This window comes from Typopeltis vanoorti, chromosome 14 (assembly GCF_054136105.1).
Source record: "Typopeltis vanoorti isolate ZY-2024b chromosome 14, IOZ_Tvanoo_1.0, whole genome shotgun sequence".
Lineage (NCBI taxonomy): Eukaryota > Metazoa > Arthropoda > Arachnida > Uropygi > Thelyphonidae > Typopeltis > Typopeltis vanoorti.
Window position 1 is genome coordinate 117144865 of NC_143562.1, and position 23547 is coordinate 117168411.

At 38.3% G+C, this 23547-nt stretch overlaps 1 protein-coding gene across 4 annotated transcripts in view; it reads left to right on the forward strand.

Moving 5' to 3' along the window:
• unc80 (unc80, NALCN channel complex subunit) overlaps positions 1-23547 on the forward strand; it is a 1852146-nt gene that overhangs the window by 654431 nt on the left and 1174168 nt on the right. For all 4 annotated transcript variants that reach the window (XM_090404461.1, XM_090404464.1, XM_090404465.1 and 1 more), the window contains one exon: positions 11824-11956. In XM_090404461.1, coding sequence (XP_090260587.1) covers positions 11824-11956 — 133 coding nt within the window. The remainder of the gene's footprint in view (positions 1-11823; positions 11957-23547) is intronic.

Consider the following 23547-nt stretch of genomic DNA (forward strand, 5'->3'; position numbering starts at 1 on the left):
TGTTAAGAAAAGTGTTTTTAAATGACATATAATGTCGCATTTGATCATAAACTGTGCTTCTTCTTTTTTTTTTTTTTTAATGCTGGATATTATTATTATGACACGTCCAGGGAGTCCAAAGACTCATCGAGGGAGATCACCAACTCTACAACTCTCTGTCACCACTGCTCAATCCATCAACCACAACGAACCGCAACCACCATCATCATCTACACCAACGCCTTCTACCGCCCACCACCACCACTATTTTCACAGACAATCACAAACATCCATGCCCTTGGCAGGATTCGAACCTGCAGCCTTTTGGCTGGAGAGCGGATACGCTAACCACTTGGCCAACCATGCCTGTAAACCTATGCTTCCTTGTATTCTGGGTACAAGCATACTTCAGCAGTGTTTGTTATTGGAAATTTGTTAAATTGTGTTTTGCTGCTGGTTTGTTCATATTGTTTCTGAAAATAGTGTCCATAAAGAAACCCATGTTGGCGGCTCAGAGGGCTTCATGAAAATTGAGTTCTGCCTTGGATTTTTCTCGGTGAATGGTTTATGAAAATTGCTTCACATATACACTGAAAAATGTGAAAAATATATAGACTGTTAAAGTGCATGAAAAGAATGACATTTAAAGTGTGAAAAGTTTATTGAGAGGTTAGAATGATTAGAAATGGGAGATAGAGTCGGACAATAGTAGAAGAGCTTAGGCAAGAGTTAGTGAAAATGAAAAGTGAAATGAAACAAAGAAGAGGATATTAAACACCTAAAGAAGAGACTGGCTGATGAAAATGAGAAGAAGGAAGTTAGTGTCATGAAGGAAGTGTCAAAGGATTATTATTGTTATTATTATTGTTCCGGGCAACTCCAAGGAGTCGACAGACTCATCGAGGGAGGCCTTAACATCATGTCAAGAACAACTATTCGATATGGACACAGTATCTATCATACCTTGCCTTGAGCTCATTCACGGTCGTAGCACCCACAACAGACTCTGGAAGCTTATTCCATTCATTCGTCACTCTCCAAGAAAAAAACCCAGCTCTAACTCCCTTGTCAACCACTCTCTTGCCCAGCTTCCATGCATGGCCCCTAGTCCACCCACCACCAGTCATATTTTCAAAAATATCTTCTGGATCAATCTTATAGAAACCCTTCAGTAATTTGAATGTCTCAATCATATCACCCCTCCTTCGCCTATCGACCAATTTCTGCAACCCACAAATCTTCAACCTATTCTCATAAGGTTCATTCCACAGACCTGCTATCATCTTGGTCACTCGTCTCTGGATCCTCTCCACTTCCTCCCCATCATGAAGAAACCCTGGTGCCCATAACTGGGCACAGTAGTCCAGATGGGGTCTTATCAAGGCTCGATACAGAGGAACAACAACTTGTTTGTCTCTGCATGTTAAAGTATTTTTCAGAAGCCAAGTGATTTGATGAGCTGATTTAGTCACTTTTGCAATGTGCCCCCTAAACTTCAATTCCCTATTCAACAACACTCCTAAATCCCTGGCCTCATCAATCTCCTGGAGTACGGTTCCACCAATGCGATATACTGCTGCTATTCTTTTCACCCCAAAGTGCATAACCTTACACTTTGCCACATTAAATTGGCATCCATTTTTCCTAGACTCCACTCCTGCATAAACCACTCTCTGGTATCTCTCCTTTAACCACCCTCCTATCCATCTCACCAACCCTATATCTATCCCCATCTGCTCCAGTTTACTGATTAGGGTTCCATGTGGTATCCTGTCAAAGGCCTTGGCAAGGTCCAGTAGTATCACTGTAAACCCATTACCCCTATCCAGTTCAGCCGTCACTGTGTTATAAAACGTGAGCAAGTTACTGAGGCATGATCTACCCTTCACAAAACCATGTTGTCCCCCATACAATATCCCATTTTCATCTATCCAATCCTGTATTCTTTTCTTGACTAATTTCTCTAAGACCTTGACAATGATTCCTGATATGCTAATCGGTCGGTAATTTACAACAGCAGTCTTGGAACCACCTTTATGCAGTGGAACTATTTTCCCCTCTTTCCACCCCCTCGGGACTAACCCAGACCCGAGACTTAAATTAAACAAAATGGTCAAGTGTACTGACAATTCTTTATCTGCTTCTCGTACGACACGAGCTGGTATACCATCCAATCCCACGGATGTATTGACATTGAGGTTATGCAATAGACTACTCACCTCCACTTCATTCACCACAATTCCCATATAATCTACTGGTTTATTCGTTTCTGCAATGTCACCACCTGGATGATATATACTTGCAAAGTGCTCACTCAGTAACTCAAGTATATCAACTGATTCAGTTACCCCCCTACCATCGGCATTCTTTAAAATCTTTCTGCCATGTACATTTTTCCTTTTACTTGCTACATATCTAAAAAACTGTTTAGGATTCTCTTTAGCCTGCATGGCCAATGTTCTTTCGTAATCCTTTTTTGCTTTTCTTACCGCACTCGTTACCCTTCTGGCCTGCGCTTTATACCGTTCATGTGCCTGCCAGTCACCTTTCTCCTTAAATTCCTTCCATAGCTGTTTCTTTTTTTGCAGCTCAAGCTTAATGGTGTTATTCATCCAATTAACCCCTACTTGATTTATTATTCGGACTCTATGTATACAGTCAGCCATTTCTTCATGCAAACACTTCTTAACTGCCTCCCATGCACTATCAACTTCTAGTCCTTGCAGTTGTACATGCCATGGCACTGAACCAATCAAACTCCTAAGCTTGTCATACTTTCCAGCCCGATAATTCCACATTTACCCTGTCTTAATTGAAAATTCCACACCTTTAGCCACCTCCCAAGTCAAGACCCTATGATCACTCTCACCGAATGGTGGTAATGTGGTCATATTTGATACAGCCAAATCCTCAGATGTAATTACTAGGTCAAGCACTTTCTGACCCCTATATGACCCAGATAGTTATCCCTTAATAACCGCACAAAATCCAATTCCTTCCTCCCATGTGTCCTCTCCTCCTTCCAATCAATGTTACCATAGTTGAAATCTCCCATAATAATTACCCTCCTTCCACTCATTTCTTTTATTTGCTTGTGCATACTATCTCCACCATCTTTTCCATCTCCTTGTCTATAGCTGCACCCAATTGTATATTTAGTTCTGCTAGCCACAATCTCACACCAAATGGCCTCAAATGTGCTCTTTTCTCTATCCTGCAATTCAACTTCTATTCTCCTTGGCTGTAGCTCATCAGCTATCATCAACAATACTCCTCCCCCCATTTTATTCTCCCTGTTATTCCTGAACACACTATACCCATCACATTCAATCCCACTAGCTATATCTTCTACAGTCAGCCATGATTCACTAATACGAATAACCTGTGATCTGGAAGTGCCAACCATGGCCAAAAACTCTTCCTTCTTGTTTCTAATACTCCTAGCATTAGCGTACATGAATTTAAGACCCCCAAGCCCCAACCCTACTTTGATGCCTTATATTAACTATCCCACTCTGATTTGTTGTCCTTATTCGCTCGGGCATATTATATTCATTCATACATTCAACTGCCTCCCTAAGGACTGTATATCTACTCCCTCCCCCCTTAATAAATCTAGTTTCCCTTAATTTGCACATCCATTACATTCAGCAACACTTTCTCAAGTCTCCTTACACCGTAACCATTCAAATGCAAGCCATCCATCTTATATAGATCCTTTCGCCCATCTAACTCACTCCACACATCCACAAATTCCACACCACTCATCATACACAACCCACGCATAAAATCATTCGCAATTATTGCCCTCCTTTTAAACATTTCACTGTCATACCGTGGCAAAAGACTAATCATTCTAACTCTCTCGCTCTTTTCTTTTGCTACCTCAAACAATTCATTCAGGTCTTCTATCATTTCCATTTCATCTCTTTTCAAATCATTCGTACCTGCTACAACAATCATTTCTTTCACCCTTTCCTTTTGCTCTCTAATAGACTCAGTTACATCCTTTATGGTCGCACCAGGTTGGTACGGTTTTGTCAAATCCTCTACTAACATACCTCGTACCTCCATACAGCACTCTATCCTTCATTTTGTCTTCACAATCATACGCCTATTTTTCCTGTCATACTTTTTATTATTGGTTGGTTCATTCAGTCGACTTTTGCTCATACGCTCTAGCTGCTGTTTTGCCCTTTGTATCGCACCATTCAACAACGCGATCTCACTCATTGCATCTGTCTCATCTTTTTTATTCTCTGTAAAATCATTAATACTATCATTCACACTTTCTACATTCACACTCTCACAATTCTCTGGTACAACCTCTCCATTTCTTATCATATCTCTATTTTCTCCATTCTGAAGTTTGACAAAAATATCACACTCACGATCCGAAATACACTTCATTTCCTCATTCTCCCTACATTTTCTACACACATTCACTCCTTTATTATCATCTTATCACACTCTGACCGCACTCCGCAAAGCATACATTTCGCAGATAGTACACTGAATCATCTCCTTTACATTACCGTTCTTGTAAGAAGATGGCGAACCATCATTACTGGCTGCCATTTTCCTTCATACTGGAGCCATGCTTACTAGTAACGTATTTTATCAAATTATAAATTATAAACACCAAAAAGATACAAACAGACGCACTAAGATATGCAAGGCAAACAAAACTACGCAATATTAAAGTAAATTTATCAACGATAACTGAAAATAACGCTTATCTTATCTGGAGCTTTCACGAACATTACACACTACGAATCCCTCTAGCGGCGACTTCCCGACATAGATTATGTTATAAAACACTTTAGTACACTAACTACACTAATAAAACTACAATAATATACTAAAATTACACAATTAAATCTAACAAAATATTAATAAATCAACAAAAATCACAAATCTTTCAGAAGCTCCTCGATAGTACGTCCTTTCACCAGCTAGCCTCGACACCAGTACCAAGGATGATCATATATCATTGTATGGGGACTTGATCATAGGAGATGTCATGACTAATAAAGTACATGAAACATGCTTTCCTGGTGAAACAATGAAACAAATAACTGATGCTTTGCAGAGAAGGAAAGAGCTGGCACCAGAATTAGTGGTAGTTGTGGGCATAAACTTAGAATATGATATACTTAAGCAGGAGCCACCGTAGCTCAGTCAGTAGAAGAATCCCTTTGGTCAGGTCCTGGGTTGATTCCTGTGAGTGATGTGAGAAACCTTTATCTGGTCTCTTTCGATGAAAGATAAGTTAGCTGATCATATATGGAGATAGAGTTTGTTTCACCCAGAAAATCAGGTTTGTTGTCTGCTAAAACAGCAAACTGGCCCCGTGAACACACGTCGATTTCAGCCATGGATATATCCCAGTCTCGAGCCCAGATAATATTGAGGGAGGGGGGGCAGAAGCAATGGTGAACTACCCTGTAAAAAATCTCTCCTGGAACACTTTATGGGCAGTGCCTGCAAAGTCACTGTGGGTCAGAAATGACTGAAAGGAAAAATCTCCACCACCATACTTAAACAAGGAAAGCAATTACATATTATCATTATTATTATTATTAAAATTTGACCTCCATGGAATCAGAGACTCATCATGTGAGATACATTCTGTTGCCCATAATGCCCATCTAATCGTGCTTTAAACTGATTCAATGTGTCTCTATACCCACAACACACTCAGGCAATGCATTCCACTCACAACCACTCTCTATTCAAAGAACCTACTCCTCTGTTCACACCCTCCTTATACAGTTTCCAGTGATGGCCTCTTGTTCTACCCCCCTTCCTATTCTATGAAAAATCTTTCATGTCAACCCATTAACAACTCCTGACTAGCTTATATCTCAATCATCCCCCCCCCCTCTTCCTCCTATTCATGAGGCTCTGCAACTTACATTCACTCAATCTGTCCTTATACTCCACATTCCAAAGACCATTGGCTACCTTTGTGAAACTTCTCTGGATCCTTTTCAATCTATCCTCATTGCCATGAAAACCTGGCTACCAAATCTGTGCCAAGTCTCATCTCAATAAAGGATGGTTTAATATGAATAAACTAAACAAAATATGGAAATATAACAGCATTTTAAAAAACCTCAAACTAAAACTCTATAAAACCATTATTATTACTATTATTATTATTATTACATAACACCTCCAGGGAGTGCAAGGACTCATCAAGGGAGGCACCTACTCTCTAGTTCTTCGTCTCCAACCCCCACTAACTGTAACTACCTTCGTTATCTACACTAGCGCCATCTACCGCCGACCACCACCACTATTTTCACAGTCACTCACAAACATCCATGCCCACAGTGGGATTCGAACCTGCAGCCTTTTTGGCTGGAGCACGGATATGCTAACCACTCAGCCAGCCAAGCTGGCATTGTACCTACTGTTATATTCCCTGGTTCCTGTTCTCTTTTGTTATATTTTGTTCTTATACCACGTGTTTTGTTCGTTCGTGGCTCTTTGCTCTGATTTTCTTCCTAAAATTTTTCTCTAAACTTTGTCTATCAAATACTATGTAGGGCCCTTAGATTACCTACTCTCTAACTTGTGTGAGGCATCCCCTTTTTTCTCAGACGAATTTCTATACTGCTCCAGCCTGAGCTTAGGTACAGAGTATATCTTAACCTGGGGAGGGTCACAGAAATTAGATGCCACTAATGTGGTTACAACTAAATCAGAGGCCACAGGTGTTCTAATCTTGCAGTCGTAGCCTTTCCTTCTTAACTTACTTTGGGTATCCCCCACATCCATATACAGATTAACAGGTTCATAATTTTTATGAGTGATAGGAGTCAGTCTACATGGTCAGATCGCACACATATGAAACAATGAAACATATTTAATGAACTCATAAGTAATAGACATAGACATTATGTAAGCAATACTAAGTTAAAATTATCTAAGGTTTCACTCACTCACTCTCTCATACCTTAAATATGCAAATCTCTCATTACATAGAATGTTTCCTTCAAATGGTTAAAATATTATGTACAGTTGATCAGGTGCTCGTTAGACACAAACACATCTTGTTTCCTTTTCGCATAGGTTAAAACATTGGTTCTTAACAAATTCACGGTTCTCGGACAGTCAATCTAATGAGATTTAAATGTTCTCTAATTTGCTTAATCTTCAAAGTTCATTTTTTATTCTGAAACACAAAATTTCTCCCATTCACAATCTTCCTAATGTTTAAGGGACAAAGAATATGTAAAGTACTTATCTACACTGCACAGGTTTTCAGAGTTCCTTCCGTCCTTCCTTCGTAGTGGAAAACTTTGTTGTTCAAGGTTGAAATTACATAATGTCTATGTCTATTACTCATAAGTAATAGACATAGACATTATGTAAGCAATACTAAGTTAAAATTATCTAAGGTTTCACTCACTCTCTCATACCTTAAATATACAAATCTCTCATTACATAGAATGTTTCCTTCAAATGGTTAAAATATTATGTACAGTTGATCAGGTGCTCATTAGACACAAACACATCTTGTTTCCTTTTCTTTTCGTATGGGTTAAAACATTGGTTCTTAACAAATTCACGGTTCTTGGACAGTCAATCTAATGAGATTTAAATGTTCTCTAATCTGCTTAATCTTCAAAGTTCATTTTTTATTCTGAAACACAAAATTTCTCCCATTCACAATCTTCCTAATGTTTAAGGGACAAAGAATATGTAAAGTACTTATCTACACTGCACAGGTTTTCAGAGTTCCTTCCGTCCTTCCTTCGTAGTGGAAAACTTTGTTGTTCAAGGTTTGCTGCCACCGACGAATACGCATGGGAATCACACGTATTCTTCGAGTCTGGTGCTCGCTTCTTCAAGAATTACATCGGTGCACTTTCCTTGCCGGTGGCCCGCAATTTTATATGCCCTACTCTGCTGTGTTGCCTTGCTGGGACTTATGGAAGTCAACTCTGGGAACCTAGGAGGTCCAGACCTGTGTTGCTGCATATATTCTCCCTTTCCGGTGCCCTCTTTTCGAGTTATATTTTGCATATTCGGCCTTTTGATTTGTTCCTGACAGGTGACCTCATCACACTGCCATACAGAGCTTTCCATTTTTGGGAGCGCATGCTTCTAGATATTTTCCGCGAATTAGCACCCATGGGCGCTTACAATATTACGGTGGCATTTGAGCGACCTTTGCCCTTTCTTAGGTAGTGCAATGACAATCTTGCATGTGTAGTTATAAATCACTAGTAATTATCTTTATATATACTCTTTGATTATTTCACATTTACAATTCTAATTTAGATCTGTCAAAACACATACTAAATATTTCTTTCATCTTATTGATCATGATATTAATTCTTCTATGACACGAACTTAATTGCTGAAGTGACAAGTATTCTCTTTTAGTGGGGTATATTCTGTTAGATTCTGGATGGGTGACCTCATTGTAAGTGAGGTTGCCCATTTCAGATCTAACACTACAGCAATATGGAGCTGAGACATGGATACCCAGTCAGAAAGAAACACAGAAAATCAGAGCATTCAAAATGGAAAGATAAATGCTTAAAAAAATAAATACAACTTACAGGTCAGAATGCAAAACAAATGAGCAAGACAAACATGAATTAAATTATAGAGGTGAATGAGAAAGAAGAAGACGAAGAGGACACAAATGACTTAGTTTATGTGGTAGGTAAAGGACAATAGCATTGTTGGAAATTTCATTAGCGTGTTGCCAAAATATGACTATAGTAAATTGAGAAGAAGAGTAGAGATAATGAATAGCAGGATGGCAGAGTTGTGTGAGGCCAAGGGGATTCAGTTTGTGAATCTGTGGAATGAATTGGAAAAAAAGTTGAAATGGTTTAATTGATGGATTGCACTTGAATGAGGTTAGTGTTGGGCATTTAGAAAGGCTATTGTTTGCAGAGAAGGCACAGAATCAAGACGTTAAGGTATCTAACAATCAAAGGGTACTTGTGAAGCAGGATATAACAGATAGATGGGTTGGATCACAGGAGAAAGATAGATACAAGGTTGAAGATACAGTTTGTGGCAGCACAAGGTGATGGAACGCATAAAGGTGAGGATGAGACTGATATGAATGACAGTCATGATCAGGGAAATGGGAGTATTCAGACCAAAGAGAGTGGTGTGGCATAGCAGCTAGAATAGAGAATGTTGGTGCTGGTAGAATGGACTCAAACACAACGATTGTTATGTTTGTATACAAATATAAGGAGTACTTGAAATAAGAGAGCTGATTTTGTTGCATTGATTGAGTCAGTATGCTCAAAGATAATTGGGATAAGTGAAACTTAGTTGTCTGAGGAGTGTGTGAAGTTGAGAATAGAAACAGAAGGTTAGATAATTTTCCAGAAGGATATGATAGGAAGGTGAAAAGAGGACAGGGAGTGTACTGTTAATGATTGCAGAGGAATTGTGTCCACAAAGTGTGGAAGTTAATAGTACATGCACAGGTTTGGAATCTGTGGTGTGAAGTCGAAATTAACAGGCTAGTATATTTGATATGATGCTGTTATACACCAAGGAATGTATAGAATACTCGTGTAATGCTTAGGAAAATTGGTTGGGTATGTTTAAAGAAGGTGATCCCGATGGGTGACTTTAATTACTGGAATATAGAATGGTAGGAGGAGATAGTGTATGGGAACTAGGAGAGTGAATTTGTTGAATTTCTGAGAGATAAATATCTTAAGCAGTATGTGACTGAAGCAACTAGAGGCTTTAATGTTTGGGATTTGGTGATAACCTCACAATTTCTTGTTTCATCAGTTCATTGGGAATTGATGAAACAAGAAAAGGTTACTGCCAAAAAATGCATATATGTAGAAGTATAAGGTGGGTAATTGTTGGAAGCCCTGTAATCAGCTAGCATTAATACATTGGGTAAATGAGCTGTTCAGAAAAGGTGTTGATAGTGCATGGAAATTCATAAGGAACTATCTGAGAGAATCAGCGTATTGGGGGGGTCTGGAAAGTTCTGATAAACACTTAGACAAAAATAATATTAATGTAACTTATATAACCATAAGAAAGAACATACTAGTAGCAGAGTTATGAAGGTAACTTATATCCTTTAATTTCTGTCTTGTGGCTATATCATTTGCTTTAATATTCTTAACAAGGGTGAAGCGAGTAAACAGAGTAGGAGTGAAATTGATGTACACTGAAATCAAGCAAGCTGTGTTGGAAAAAAAATGGTATGGAGGGGGTCCAAGAGTGATCAGATCCATGAAGAGTATAAAGTGCAGGCTAGGAAGATGATGAGCCTGATAAAGAAAGAAAAGATGGAGTAGAAGAGGAGATTGGCTGTTTAGGCTAAGGTTAATTCAAGGGAATTCTTCTACTATATGGCAAGCAAGAGAAAGAATAATTATGGCAGATTGACACTAGTCTATAGTTATGGCAGCAGAGTGACCATTGCAAAGGATATATGATTATCGTCTGACACTCTCTTCATGACACTAACTTCCTCCCTCTTATTCTTAGCAGCCAATCTCATCTTTAAATATTTAATATCCTCTGGAAGAATGATGGCTGATGAGAATGATGAAAGATACTTGTCTCCCAAGAACTGAAAACATTCATTTTTCTTATTTCCAAATGCCATCGTTTGTTCCAGTCCATGCTACGTAATTAAAATCACCCTTCCCTTGTTCACTAACCCAAATTGCTTATACATTTCTTCATCACAATCCTCCACATCCTTGGCCTATAACAACATCCAACTAAATATCTTTTCATGTCACTCTTCACCTCACATCGCACTACCTTAAAATCATTACCACTATTGTCCTCTTACATGTCTACTTAATGTAGACATAATTCGCTTACTATCATGAGCAGTACACCCTTTCCTGCTTCTCCTTTCTATCCTCACAAAAGACACCATACCCTTCTATTTCTATTCACATTAGGATATCATCTCATCATGGAAAATTATGGAAACAACTACCATGTTAGAGTAGGTGATCCTGATGGATGACTTTAATTACTGGAATATGGAATGGTAGGAGGAGATAGTGTATGGGAACAAGAAGAGTGAATTTGTTGAATTTCTGAGAGATAAATATCTTAAGCAGTTGTCTCCATAATTTTCCATAATGTATTCTGATCACCGTGTAAGCATGAAAGAAAGAATATCATCTCCATTCAACATTCGACCATGTTTCAATTATTCCAATGATTTGGGGAACAAATGCACTCAATCAGATAAACAATTTCATCTGCCTTATTTCTGATACTCCTGACATTTGTAAATAAACACAGACATTCACTTTTAGGTCTATAACCAGTCTTATCAAAGCCACTTGTTGGTTGATTTTCTCACCACATGTTACCTTGTCCAGTCACCTTTCTTATCACCTACCACATATATCCACTCAGTCTCAATAACCCTAATCACATCCCAGCCTGTTCCATGTCTATGCTGATCATCCCCATATATACATTCACTATCGCTCTCAACATTAACTCTCCATATGCCACGTCTCCCTGTCCACTTCAATTGATTATTGAGTGAAATTGTATTAACTAGGCACTCTCTTATCAATGTTTTATAGAGTATATAACATCATGTTAGAAATAGCTGTAGCAAAACTTCATTAGTTTAATAAAGGCCTAATAAAGTGTTCAGGCAGAGTAAAATCTAGGTGATGTTCTGTAATCCATTATTTATAAAAATGCATTTGTGCATATATTGGAGAGAAAGAGAAATTGTTGCATAGGAATAAACCAAATCTGATCTTTTCAGCTGTTGATAAGTTTCTTATTCTCCACCAAGGCACAGGAAACTCACTTTCTAAGTATATTCATAATTTCTTTCAGGCCATAGGTTCTCGTCTTGAGGAATTAATTCAGTTGGAACAGCAGAATTCACCTGAGAGAGTACTAGCCAGCGATGAGAGTAAAAGACGACACTTACGCCTGGAAGACGAGGAAGAGGATTTTCTAGATGAAGGTTTTTAAACATATTTGTTTTAGTTTTTGCTAATATATATTATTGCATACTGTTATTTACTACAATTTTAATCGATTAAGAAAGCAAGACTTCCTCTAAATATAAATCTTCAAAAGCTTTATTTTCTCATATGTGCATACTTTCTAAAGTGATTTTATTCTTGCATGTTAAATGTATCTTTTTTTGTCATGGAAAAACAGTAAAATGTTATAATTGGCTACATCCAGAGTTTAAATTCACACGTCTTTTTTTTATTATAAATATAAGAGAAAAGTTATAATAATCAATACAAATTCTTGCTAAACTATAATGTCCTACATACTTACATGCATACAGTGATATATTTGAGGGAAGCAAAATCAGATTGCTTCCTGAGTAATCAGGATAAATCCTGTGAGAGTTAAATGGATAAGTTTTGCAAAATTTTGTTGCTGGGTTTGAGATTACAATTTAAGCATATAAGTTACTGAAGGAGTTTTATGGGATAGATATAGAGATAATTTTTCAGTACGTGGCAGGAAGAAGAAGAAAATGCATGACTGCTAAAAATTGATTGTAAGGGTGTGTTTTGGTATGGATATGAGAATGAGGTTTTTTGCTTTGAAAGTGATGATCTTGTGTTCCATTGTCAGGAACACGAGATAGAATAAACATTCAGTGGATTAGCATGTGCTGCCTTGAATAAAGCCTAGGATTCTGTAGAAATGCCTAATTTTTTTAATAATAATTATAATAATTATCTTTATTGCTCTTCAAGGATACTTACAAATACTAATAATAATCAAAACAGTAACATTAAGTATAACAATAATGATAATATTATTTACAAACTAAAACTTAAAAATTCTGAAGTAAAGACATTAACATGAATAGCAGGGCAGCATATAATAATAATAATAATTAATCATGAAAATTATGGAAACAACTACTGTATTAAAATAAAATTTAGTTTAATATAAAATCAAAATAAACAATCGCTGTTTCGACCTTCCCATTAAGGTCATCATCTGGAGTATACACATATATACAAAGAAACAAGCCCCACTACAATCTAAATGGTATGGTAAAGTTACTGATCAACCATTAAATCTATTGGCCTGACATCTGGTGAAAAAAAAACTTACTACATCAAAGCTAGAGTCCTGTTGTTATTATTATTATCTGTTAGGTTACAAAATTAAATTAAGCTGGAGAGCAACATGTTCACACACACACACACATACACACACTGCAAAAAATAAAAATTACTTATATAAGTATACATATAAATTACAACAAACCACTATGGATAGTGGCCAATAAAAGCTGAAAAATTGCTTAGAGTCCTAAAGTCAGGATTTGCTGGAAAACTAAGTGGGCTGAATGTGTTCCATCCAAATTCTTGGGATTTTTATGCCACCATTATTGTTAAAATTAGGGTGGTTAATCAAAATTTCACAGGCTTCTTTAAATTTCCGATATAAAACCTGGTATGAACGGAAATTTAAAGAAGCCTGTGAAATTTCTGTGAAAGGATATACGTCATCACTTATCATAAGCAGTACTCCACGTTTTCCTTTCCTATCCTGTTGAAAAATGCTGTATCCTGCCACTTCTATTCCTGTTATTGTATTATCTTCCATCAACCACATCTCAGAGATCCCAATAATCTTCTGACAGGCTGATGCTATCATCACCACCAATTCATCTCCTTTATTCTGGATACTCTTGGCATTAGTATAAAGAATAAAAATGTCACTCTTTCTATACCAATCCCCTCAAGACTCCAAAGGACTCAGCGTTACCTGATGTATCCCCCCCCTCCCTTCTCACATGATGTATCCCCCCTCCCTTCCCCCTCCCTATTCCAACAAGAGACCCCCCCCCCGATAATTCTCGTTTCCCTGCATTGACACACCGACTCTTTCAGAGAACAGCAATCTCTGAGATGTGGCAACCCTGCAAGAGGTTTTAATAAACTGGACAGATGAGGGTTTCAGTTTAATGCAGCAAAATGTCATGTCTTGAAGTTTAGGATACATTGATGGGAGGCTGAATCATTCCTTTGTTAGAATACGGTTCCTGTGTTGGAGGAACTGTACTGGTGGAAGTAGGGAAGTTAAGGGATCTGGGGGTGATGATTGATAGAAACCTAAATTCAGGGAACATATTGCAAAGGTGGTGAAGGTGACCTAGAGGTTTGTTGCAATATTGTCTGGTCCAATGGCTGGTGATTATGACAAGATTATGAAACAGCTTGGAGCTATAGCATTGAACAAGGAGTTGAGCAGTAAGGAAATAAATCTTGCTTGGGAACTGACAAAGAAATACATAACAGCATTAATGTGTGAATGTATTCCGATGTCCAAAGTTGAATAAGGTAGTTGTAAAATGGATGAATGAGAAGCAAAAGTGCAGTATGAACAGAAATTGGCAAATCAAGTGAAGGAAAATTCCAGAGTTTTTCAGATATTCAGATATGTGGCAAGTTGAAGGAAGAATGATCATGGTAAGATAATGTTAATAGATGAAAATGGTAGAATGATAACTGCTGCAGAAGACACTGTTGAGGAATTCAATGATCAGTTTATAAGAGTGTTTCATCCTAATCACGGTGGAATCATGAAGAACTTAAGTATACAAGACATAGGAGAGGATGGCTTAATCATCATTATCAAATTCCAGACATGTATCCTCAAGGGGTATACTACATGAAAAACTTACATCATAACTAACTTCCTATCTACAATTTTCCTCCGAATCAATCTGTTACATGTCAAAACTCCAACATTATCAGATCCTATATTTCTATCTTTTAAGGCACATTTTACAGTATCAATCCACCTATATCCTGGTCTTCCTCTGGGTCTTTTTTCTGCCAACCTGGCAGAGAACACTTGTTTTACTAACCTTTCCTCTCCCATTCTGTTTATATGAGCATACCACCAGAGTTTAGCTCTGTTAACACATTCTTAGAGGCTAACAATGTCAAGTTCTTTCCTAATATCCTCATTTTTAATATGATATTGCTATTGATGCCATCTGTTCATGCCCTAATCTTGCTTGGAACTCTCATGTCTGCAGTCTCTAGTCTTTGAGAAGGTGTTTTATTTCTAACCCAGCTCTCAGATTCATAAGTTAAAATTGGTTTGAGCACTGTCTTGTATGCAGCTAATTTAGTGTTTTGCCTAATTTTTCTCTTATTCCATATAAATTTATTCAGTTGACTTCCTACCATATCAACGTTGTTGATTCTTTGTCTATTTCCATATTTAAGTTACCATCTTTTTTCCTTAAAAATCGTGCCTAAGTAGCTGAAATATTTTACTTTTTCTGTAGGTTCTCCATTCACAATGCAGTTGATATTTTCAATGCTTCTCCCTATTTTTATTGTTTTTGTTTTGCTATTACTGGCCTTCATACCATATCTATTACAACAGTTATTCAGTTTAGTCAGGGAATCTTGCAGATTTGCAGCAGATTTATTTAGAAGTATAACATCATCTGCATGAAGCAAAGAGTGGAGATCAACATCTCCAATTTTGATATCAGGTTTAATACTACTTTCCTTCATAATGTGATCCATATAGATAATAAATAACAGAGGCGATAATGTACATCCTTGTCTGACATCAGATTTAACATTAAACCATCTTTCTGTACTTCCTTCAATTCTAACTGATGACTTACAACTCAAATAACGATTTAGTATTGCTTGATATATTGCTCCATTGACACCATACAACTGAAGCATTTGAATAAATTCTCTCTTGGCACCTTGCCATATGCTTTTTCCAGATCTACAAAACTTAAATACAGATCTTTGTATATTCCCATGATTTCTCAACTATTTGTCGTAAAGTGAAAATCTGATCCTGACATCCTCTATTTGGCCTGAATCCAGCTTGTTCTTCACCAGGCTTCCCTTCCACAATCCTTCTCAACCATTTCTCAGATATACTTACATAAAAGGATGGCTTAATTGTGAGTGATAACAATAAATAACCTTGATTTCATTTAATATCACCAAGCATCTTAATGGACTGTTCCAAGGAATTGGCAGTAGCATTGGCATGCCTGTTTAACAATATTCTTCTTATTATTATTATTATGTGACACCAAAGACTCATCAAGGGAGGGCACCTGCTCTATAACTCTCCACCAACTACTACTAGCAGCAACTACACCAACTCCATCTACCTCTATTACTAGTACTTCCGCAGATATCACAAACATCCATGCCCACAGCGGGATTCCAACCCGCAGCCGTTTGACTGGAGATACACTAACCACTTGGCCAACCAGGCCGGCATTACAATAGCACAGTTTCCAAGGGAGTGGAAGGAGGGTAAAATTGTTCAGATGCATAAATGTGGTGATAAGGCTATAGCTTCAGTTAAAATCTGGTGTGTATATCTGGATTGTGGTGAAGGTACTGGAGAGATTGGTGAGAAGTAGAATGCAGATATGGGTTGATAACAGCAGTATTCTCTGTGGTTATCAGCATGGGTTTGTTACAGGGAGATTATGTTTTACTAACTTACTTATGTACTATAACAAGGTGACAAATTTCTTGTACAGGGGAGTGGTGCAGTGGATTTTGCAAAGGCTTTTGATAGACTACCACACAACAAACTGTTAAATAAATTGAAACAGATGGGATTGGATGACACACTTCTGAGTTCGATCAGTGACTGGCTGTCAGATAGGTATCAGAAAGCTGTATTTGGGGATATAGTATCTCAAAAGAGGAAGGTCACCAGTGGTGTACTTCGGGTTCAGTTTTGGGACCATTGTTGGTTAGTTTTTGTGTTAGTGATATTGATATTAACAAGTAATATGCAGTTGTTTGCAGATGATGCAAAATAGGGGAAAAGCAATGCAGATTCAAGCTGATGTTATAGCCTTACAGGAGGACTTAAAAAGATTGCATGAATGGGCAGGCAAGTGAAATTGTATCTGTTCAATGTTTCAAAGTGTGTAAGGTTTTGAGATTTGGTAAGTAACCATGGAATGCAAAGTACACTTGGTGCAAAAAGTTAAAGAATGTAGAGCAGATGAGAGATATAGAAGTGGTGATGGACAAGGACCTGAAATCCAGGGGCCACATTGCACAAGTTGTGTCACATCGGATAATGTCAATGATGCGAAGGATCCTGATATGCAGAAATAGAGAGATTATTAAGCCATTGTATAAGGTTTTGATCAGGCCTGATATAGAGCTGTGTTCAGATATGGTTATGGAGTTTTCATGGTGATGAGGATATGTTGGAAAGAGGAAAGATGGTCACAGGTCTTTGAAATGAGAGTATGAGAACAAGTTGAGAGAATGCAAGTTGCAAAGCTTCATGAATAGGAGGATGATTGGGGATGTGATTGAGATATATATATATATATATATGTTAGTCAGGGGTTGTTATCAGGTTGACATGGAAGTGATTTTTCATAGAATGGGAGAGAAGGGTAGAACGAGAGGCCCCAGGAAACTGTAAAAGGAGGGTGTGAGCAGAGGAGTGATGAGTAAGGTTCTTTATATGGAGAGTGGTTGGTGAGTGGAATGTATTGCTTTAATGTGTTGTGAATGTGGACACATTGAATCAGTTTAAAGCACATTTGGATGAGTGTTGTGTGCGGTAGTGTGTATCTCCCACAATTAGTCTCTGACTCCATGGAGGTCAAATGATAATAATAACAATAATAATAATAATAATAATAATTATTATTATTATTATTATTATTATTATACGGGCACCTCCATGCAGTCCAAAGGCTCATTGCAGGAGACCCAAGCTATCCACACAATCTATCATACCTCTCGCAACTGACTCTGGTAACCCATTCCACTCATTCACACCTCTCCAAGCAAAAAATCTAGTCCTCACAAGCCTACTGACCACACCTTTATTCAACTTCCAGGGATGCCCCTTGTTCTGGTCCCTCTATCCAAGTGCTGAACCATTTCCCCTTTATCTATCCTATAAAATCCTTTAAATCACTTAAATGTTTCTATCATATGGGGGGCGCTAGTGGGCCATATGTTTCTATCATAGGGGGGCGCTAGTGGGCCATATGTTTCTATCATAGGGGGGCGCTAGTGGGCCAAGTACTGCGGACGTGTTTTGAAGAGCTCCTGATTCAGATAAGTTTTTACTAGGAATAATTAAGTATATATGCGTAATTGTTTGAGTAAGAGTGGCTGTAAACGTTGTACGCTACCGGTATTATTAGTGTGGGTTTTTTTTCTTGTCTAAACTAAATTACGAAATCATTATTAGACCTAGTAACCGGCAGAGAGAGAAAAAAAAAAAAAATGGCGGCGGCATTGTCATTCCATGATTTGAATGTAGATTTCAGTCGTTTCATTAAGTGTGAGGTCTGTTATATGTATTCCTTCGATTACATAAATGATTTGTGGATGTTTAGTGCGGATGGAAGAAGGGTGTGTGCGAAGTGTGACCTGAACGAAGAACTAATGAATGCGAATATGAAATTGATGACAGAAAGTGCTAGTACTGATTGTGTCGCGATTGCACGTTTGAAAGAAATGGATGGTGAGCAAGAGAAGCGAAAAAATGTTAAAAAATCAGGAAAAAAGAAAAAGAGCGATTTGACAACCGTAACGAATGTTAAAAGGGACGAAAGTGAGGTGAAAAGAAACGAAATTGAGAGAACGAATGAAAGTAGAACTTGCGTAATGCAGAAATCGCAAGTAAAAAAAAATCGAAAGAATAAATGATGGCGAAAGTTCGACGCATGTTGGACCGAAAGTACTGAAACAAAGAAAGATGAATGACAGTAAAAGTGAGAAGAATGATAGCGAAAGTTGGACGCATGTTAGTCCGAAAGTACGGAAACAAAGAAGGATGAATGAGAGGGAATGTGAGAAGAGGGGGTCGAGAGTTAGAAAGTTAGAAAGATTTAATGATAGAGAGAATGTGTCGTGAGGTTCGGAAAGTGAATTAGATTGGATGAGGCAAGAAATGAAATGGATGCGGAATGAAATTAAGAGAATTCAGGTCAAAACTATTAAAATAAATCATGATGGCATGAAAGAGTTAACGAAAGATGAGCGAGTGGCGTTGTATGGCGACTTCATTATTAAAGGTGTGCTAGAGGATAAAATGCACAAGGTATGTTTTCCAGGCGGTAAAATAAGTAGAGTGATTGAGGCATTGGATATGAGGCGGGAGCGAGCAAAAGAGTTAATTGTATTAATTCGTACAAATGATTTGAGAGAGAACAAAGAGCATGTCAAAATGAATGTCAAGAGACTGCTTGGAAAGATAAAAGAGAATAGTGTGACAGGAAGGGTGGTCAGTGTGTTGCCTAGCTATGATTGTGGTGAAATGAGGCAGAGAGCAAGGATTATGAATGGTATTCTGGCTGAAATGTGTGAGGAGATGGGTGTACAGTTTGTTAATGTGTGGAATGAGTTTGAGGGACGAAGTGAGCTGTATGGGAGCGATGGACTGCATTTGAGTGGTTATGGTGTGAGTCGCTTGGAGAGACTGCTGCTGGAAGGTAGAGAAGTGAATAGAGAAAATGAATCAGATCGAGAGGGGAGTGATGTGGAAGAGCAGGAGAGTAAGACAGGAGAGATTGAAGAAGTGGAAATGAATGGAGAGGTGAGTGGTATGAGTATAGAAAATGAGAGAATGGGTGTGCAAGAGGAGCAGGGAAACGGGGAAGCCCAGGGTGGACAGGGATACACAGCGTGAGAAAGGTGGATGCTCCAAGAGGAGGTGAGAGCATGTGTAGGCAGGAAAGTAATGGGATGACCAGGGATCAAGAGGAAACAGATGTTGTTGCAAAGGGTTCTAAAATGAAGACGCAGAGAGAAAAATGGCCGCAGTCCAGCATGGAGAGAGCACATCGAGTGAATGGTATCAGTGGAACTAGCTGTAGATCCAGAAATGAGTTGTTGTGTTTGTATACCAATGCTAGAAGCATAAGAAACAAGGCGGATGAAATAGTTGCACTAATTGTGTCTGTGTACCCAGAGATTGTTGGAATAAGTGAGACATAGTTAGATGAGGACGACATCCTGACAGGAATAGAGATGGAAAGGTATGATGTGTTTCGTGAGGATAGAAGGGATAAAAAGGGAGGGGGAGTGCTATTGATGATAGAGAAAGAGTTATGTCCATACAAGGTAGAGATGCAAGAGGGAAATAGGGCCAGTGGTTTTGAGGCAGTATGGTGTGAGATAGAGGTGAATAGAATCAAATACTTGGTGGGATGTTGTTATAGACCTGGTAATGTGGATGGTGGTGATAGTGAAATGTATAGTCAAATAAGCCAAGCAAATAAGAAAAGGGTGATCATTATGGGTGATTTTAATTATGGCAATATAGACTGGATTGAAGAGATAGCGACTGGAAGTAAAGAAAATGAGTTTCTTGAGTTTTTGAGGGATAACTACCTCAGACAGTATGTAACAGAGGGCACACGAGGATTAAGGGTCTTGGATTTGGTCATCTCATCGGAGGATGTAATTATAAATGAGGTGTCAAATCATCCACCAATTGGTGAAAGTGACCATGAGGTGATTACCTGGGTGGTTGCCAGCAGTGCAAGGGCCCCTGTGAAAAAAGGGTATATGTGGAACTACAAGGGGGGTGATTATGAAGAGCTCAGGAGACAGCTTGCAGATGTAGCATGGAATGAGGAGTTAGCTGGAAAAGAGATCAATGCAGCTTGGGGGATTTTCAAAAACTATTTAGTAGATGCAATGTCTAAATGTATACCACGGGTGAGAAGGTTAAATAAGGTAGGTGTGAGATGGATGAATAAAGAGATTAAGCATGCAATACAGAAAAAAAAGGCATTGTGGAGACAGCATAAGAGAAGTGGAAGTAACCAATTTCATGAGGTCTACAAAGACCAGGCATGGAGGGTGACTTGGTTGGTGAGAGTAGCTAAAGAGAGGTATGAACAGCAGTTAGCTAATGAAGCCAAAAAGAATCCTAGGGAGTTCTTTCGATATGTAGCCAGCAAAAGAAAGAATGATTATGGAAGGATGACATTGATTGGAGGAAATGGTATAAAGACAGCTGTTGCAGAATGTGTTGTGGAGATACTTAATGAGCAATTCATAAAGATCTTTCAATCTTGTGAATGTGACTTCATGGAGAGATTAAGAGCAGTTGATGATGGGGAGGAGAGACTGACTGTAAGTGAGCAAGAGGTGTTTGGGGAGTTGAGTAAACTAGATGTAAATAAGGCTGTGGGACTTGATAATATATCACCACGTATTCTGAAGGAGTGTGCCAGAGAGTTGACACCTGCCTTGACATATTTTTTTAATACGAGTCTTGCACTTGGTCAAGTTCCTAAAGAGTGGAAGGAGGGCAAGATTGTGCCACTTCATAAAGGAGGTGATCGAACTCAAGCATCAAACTATAGGCCTATCTGTGTGTCAGGTGTTGTGGTTAAGTTGTTGGAGAAGCTTGTGAGAACTAGGATCCAGAGTTGGGTTGACAACAATGGTATAATCTTTGATGGACAGCATGGATTTGCTAAAGGGAGGTCATGTTTTAGTAATCTACTTACTTATTACAATAAAGTGACTGCTTCCTTGGACAGAGGAGAAGTATACACAGTAATATACTTGGATTTCGCAAAGGCTTTTGATAGAGTACCTCATGATAAGTTGACAGTCAAACTAGAGCAGATGAGGTTGGATATTAGATTAGTGCATTGGATTGGAGACTGGCTATCTGATAGGTATCAACAAGTTGTGTATGGGGGTGCAATATCCAGGAAAAGGAAAGTCACTAGTGGAGTGCCTCAGGGGTCTGTTTTAGGGCCATTACTATTTAACTTATATATTAATGATATTGGTGAAGATTTGGATGGAGATATTCAGTTGTTTGCAGATGATGCAAAGTTGGGACGAACCATAAAGAGTAGTGAAGATGTTGTGGCCTTGCAAGAAGACTTGAATAAATTGAGTGATTGGGCAAGCAAATGGGGATGTGAGTTCAATGTTGCAAAATGTAAAGTTTTAAAATTTGGAAAACAAAGATGGGATGCAGAATTTATGCTTGGTGAGAATATATTGTTGGAAGTAGAGGAAATAAGAGATCTGGGGGAGATAGTGGATAAGGATCTAAAATTTAGGGGACACATCGCCAAAATTGTGAAGACAACACAAAGACTTCTGGGAATGATGCGGAGGACACTGACATGTAGAAGTAGGGAGATACTTGTTCCAATGTATAAGGCTTTGATTAGGCCACACTTGGACTATTGTGCCCAGATTTGGTCACCGGGTTTTCAGAAGGATGAAGAGATGTTGGAAAGGGTCCAAAGGCGACTGACTAAGGTAGTTTCTGACCTCTGGAATGTTGAGTATGAGGAAAGATTGAAAAGATGTAATTTGCAGAGTCTCGTGGAGAGAAGGAAGAGGGGAGATATGATAGAGACCTACAAGTTGGTAAGGGGTTGTTATAGGATCAATGGTAGAGAAGTTCTACAGAGAATAGTGGGAGATCAGGGGAGAACCAGAGGTCATCCCTGGAAACTGTATAAGGGGGGTATGAGTAAGGGAGTGAGAGGCAGGTTTTTTTCGTGCAGAGTTGTGAGTGATTGGAATGCCTTGCCTGAGAGCGTGGTGTCTGCAAGTAGTTTGAATGTGTTTAAGACATGGTATGATGAGATGTGTGTGTAAGATAAAAGGACCTCCTAGATGAGTCTTTGACTCCATGAGGTCTTGTTTAATAATAATAATAATAATATTCCGTCCATTTCTCCTATCAACCAACGTGCAATCCACACACACCTTCAATCTATCCTCATAGGGAACATTCCACAGGCCACTCACCATCTTGGTCACTTGCCTCTGAATCCTCTCCACCACTTCCTCATCCCCAAGAAACCCAGGGGACCAGACTTGAGCACAGTAATCCAGATGTTGGCATATCAAGGCTTTATAAAGAGGAATTACAACTTCCTTATTTCTATTTGGTAATGTGTTCTTCTCTAGCCGAGTAATCTTATGAGCTTATTTAGCAACCTTAGCAATATGTCCTCTAAGCTTTAACTCTACTCTTTATGTCTACCACCACCCCTAAATCTCTAGCTTCATCTATTTTTGGGAGTACAGTGCCATCAATGTGATACCCAGCTTGTAATCTATTTATCTCAATCTTTTCTTTCCTTTCTTTATTTCTTTCTTAATTTAAAAACCCAGAAATTTGGATGGCATGCATTCAGCCCATTTAGTTTCCAGCAAATGCTGACTTTAGGACTCCAAGCAATTTTCCATTTTTTATTGGCCACTATCCATACCAGTTGCAATTTATATGTATACTTATATAAGTAATTTTATTTTCTGTTTATTTATTTATCTATTGTTTTCTGTATGAACATGTTACTCTCCAGCTTAATTTAACTTTGTAACCTAATAGATAATAATAATAACAGGACTCTAGCTTTGATGTAGTGAGTTTTTTTTTTTTTTTTTTAAGCACCAGAGGTCAGGCAAATAGTTTTAATGGTTGATCAGTAACTTTAGCATGCCATGTAGATAGTAGTGCAGGTTGTTTCTTTGTATATATATATATTATATATATATATGTATACTCCAGAAGATGACCTTCATGTGAAGG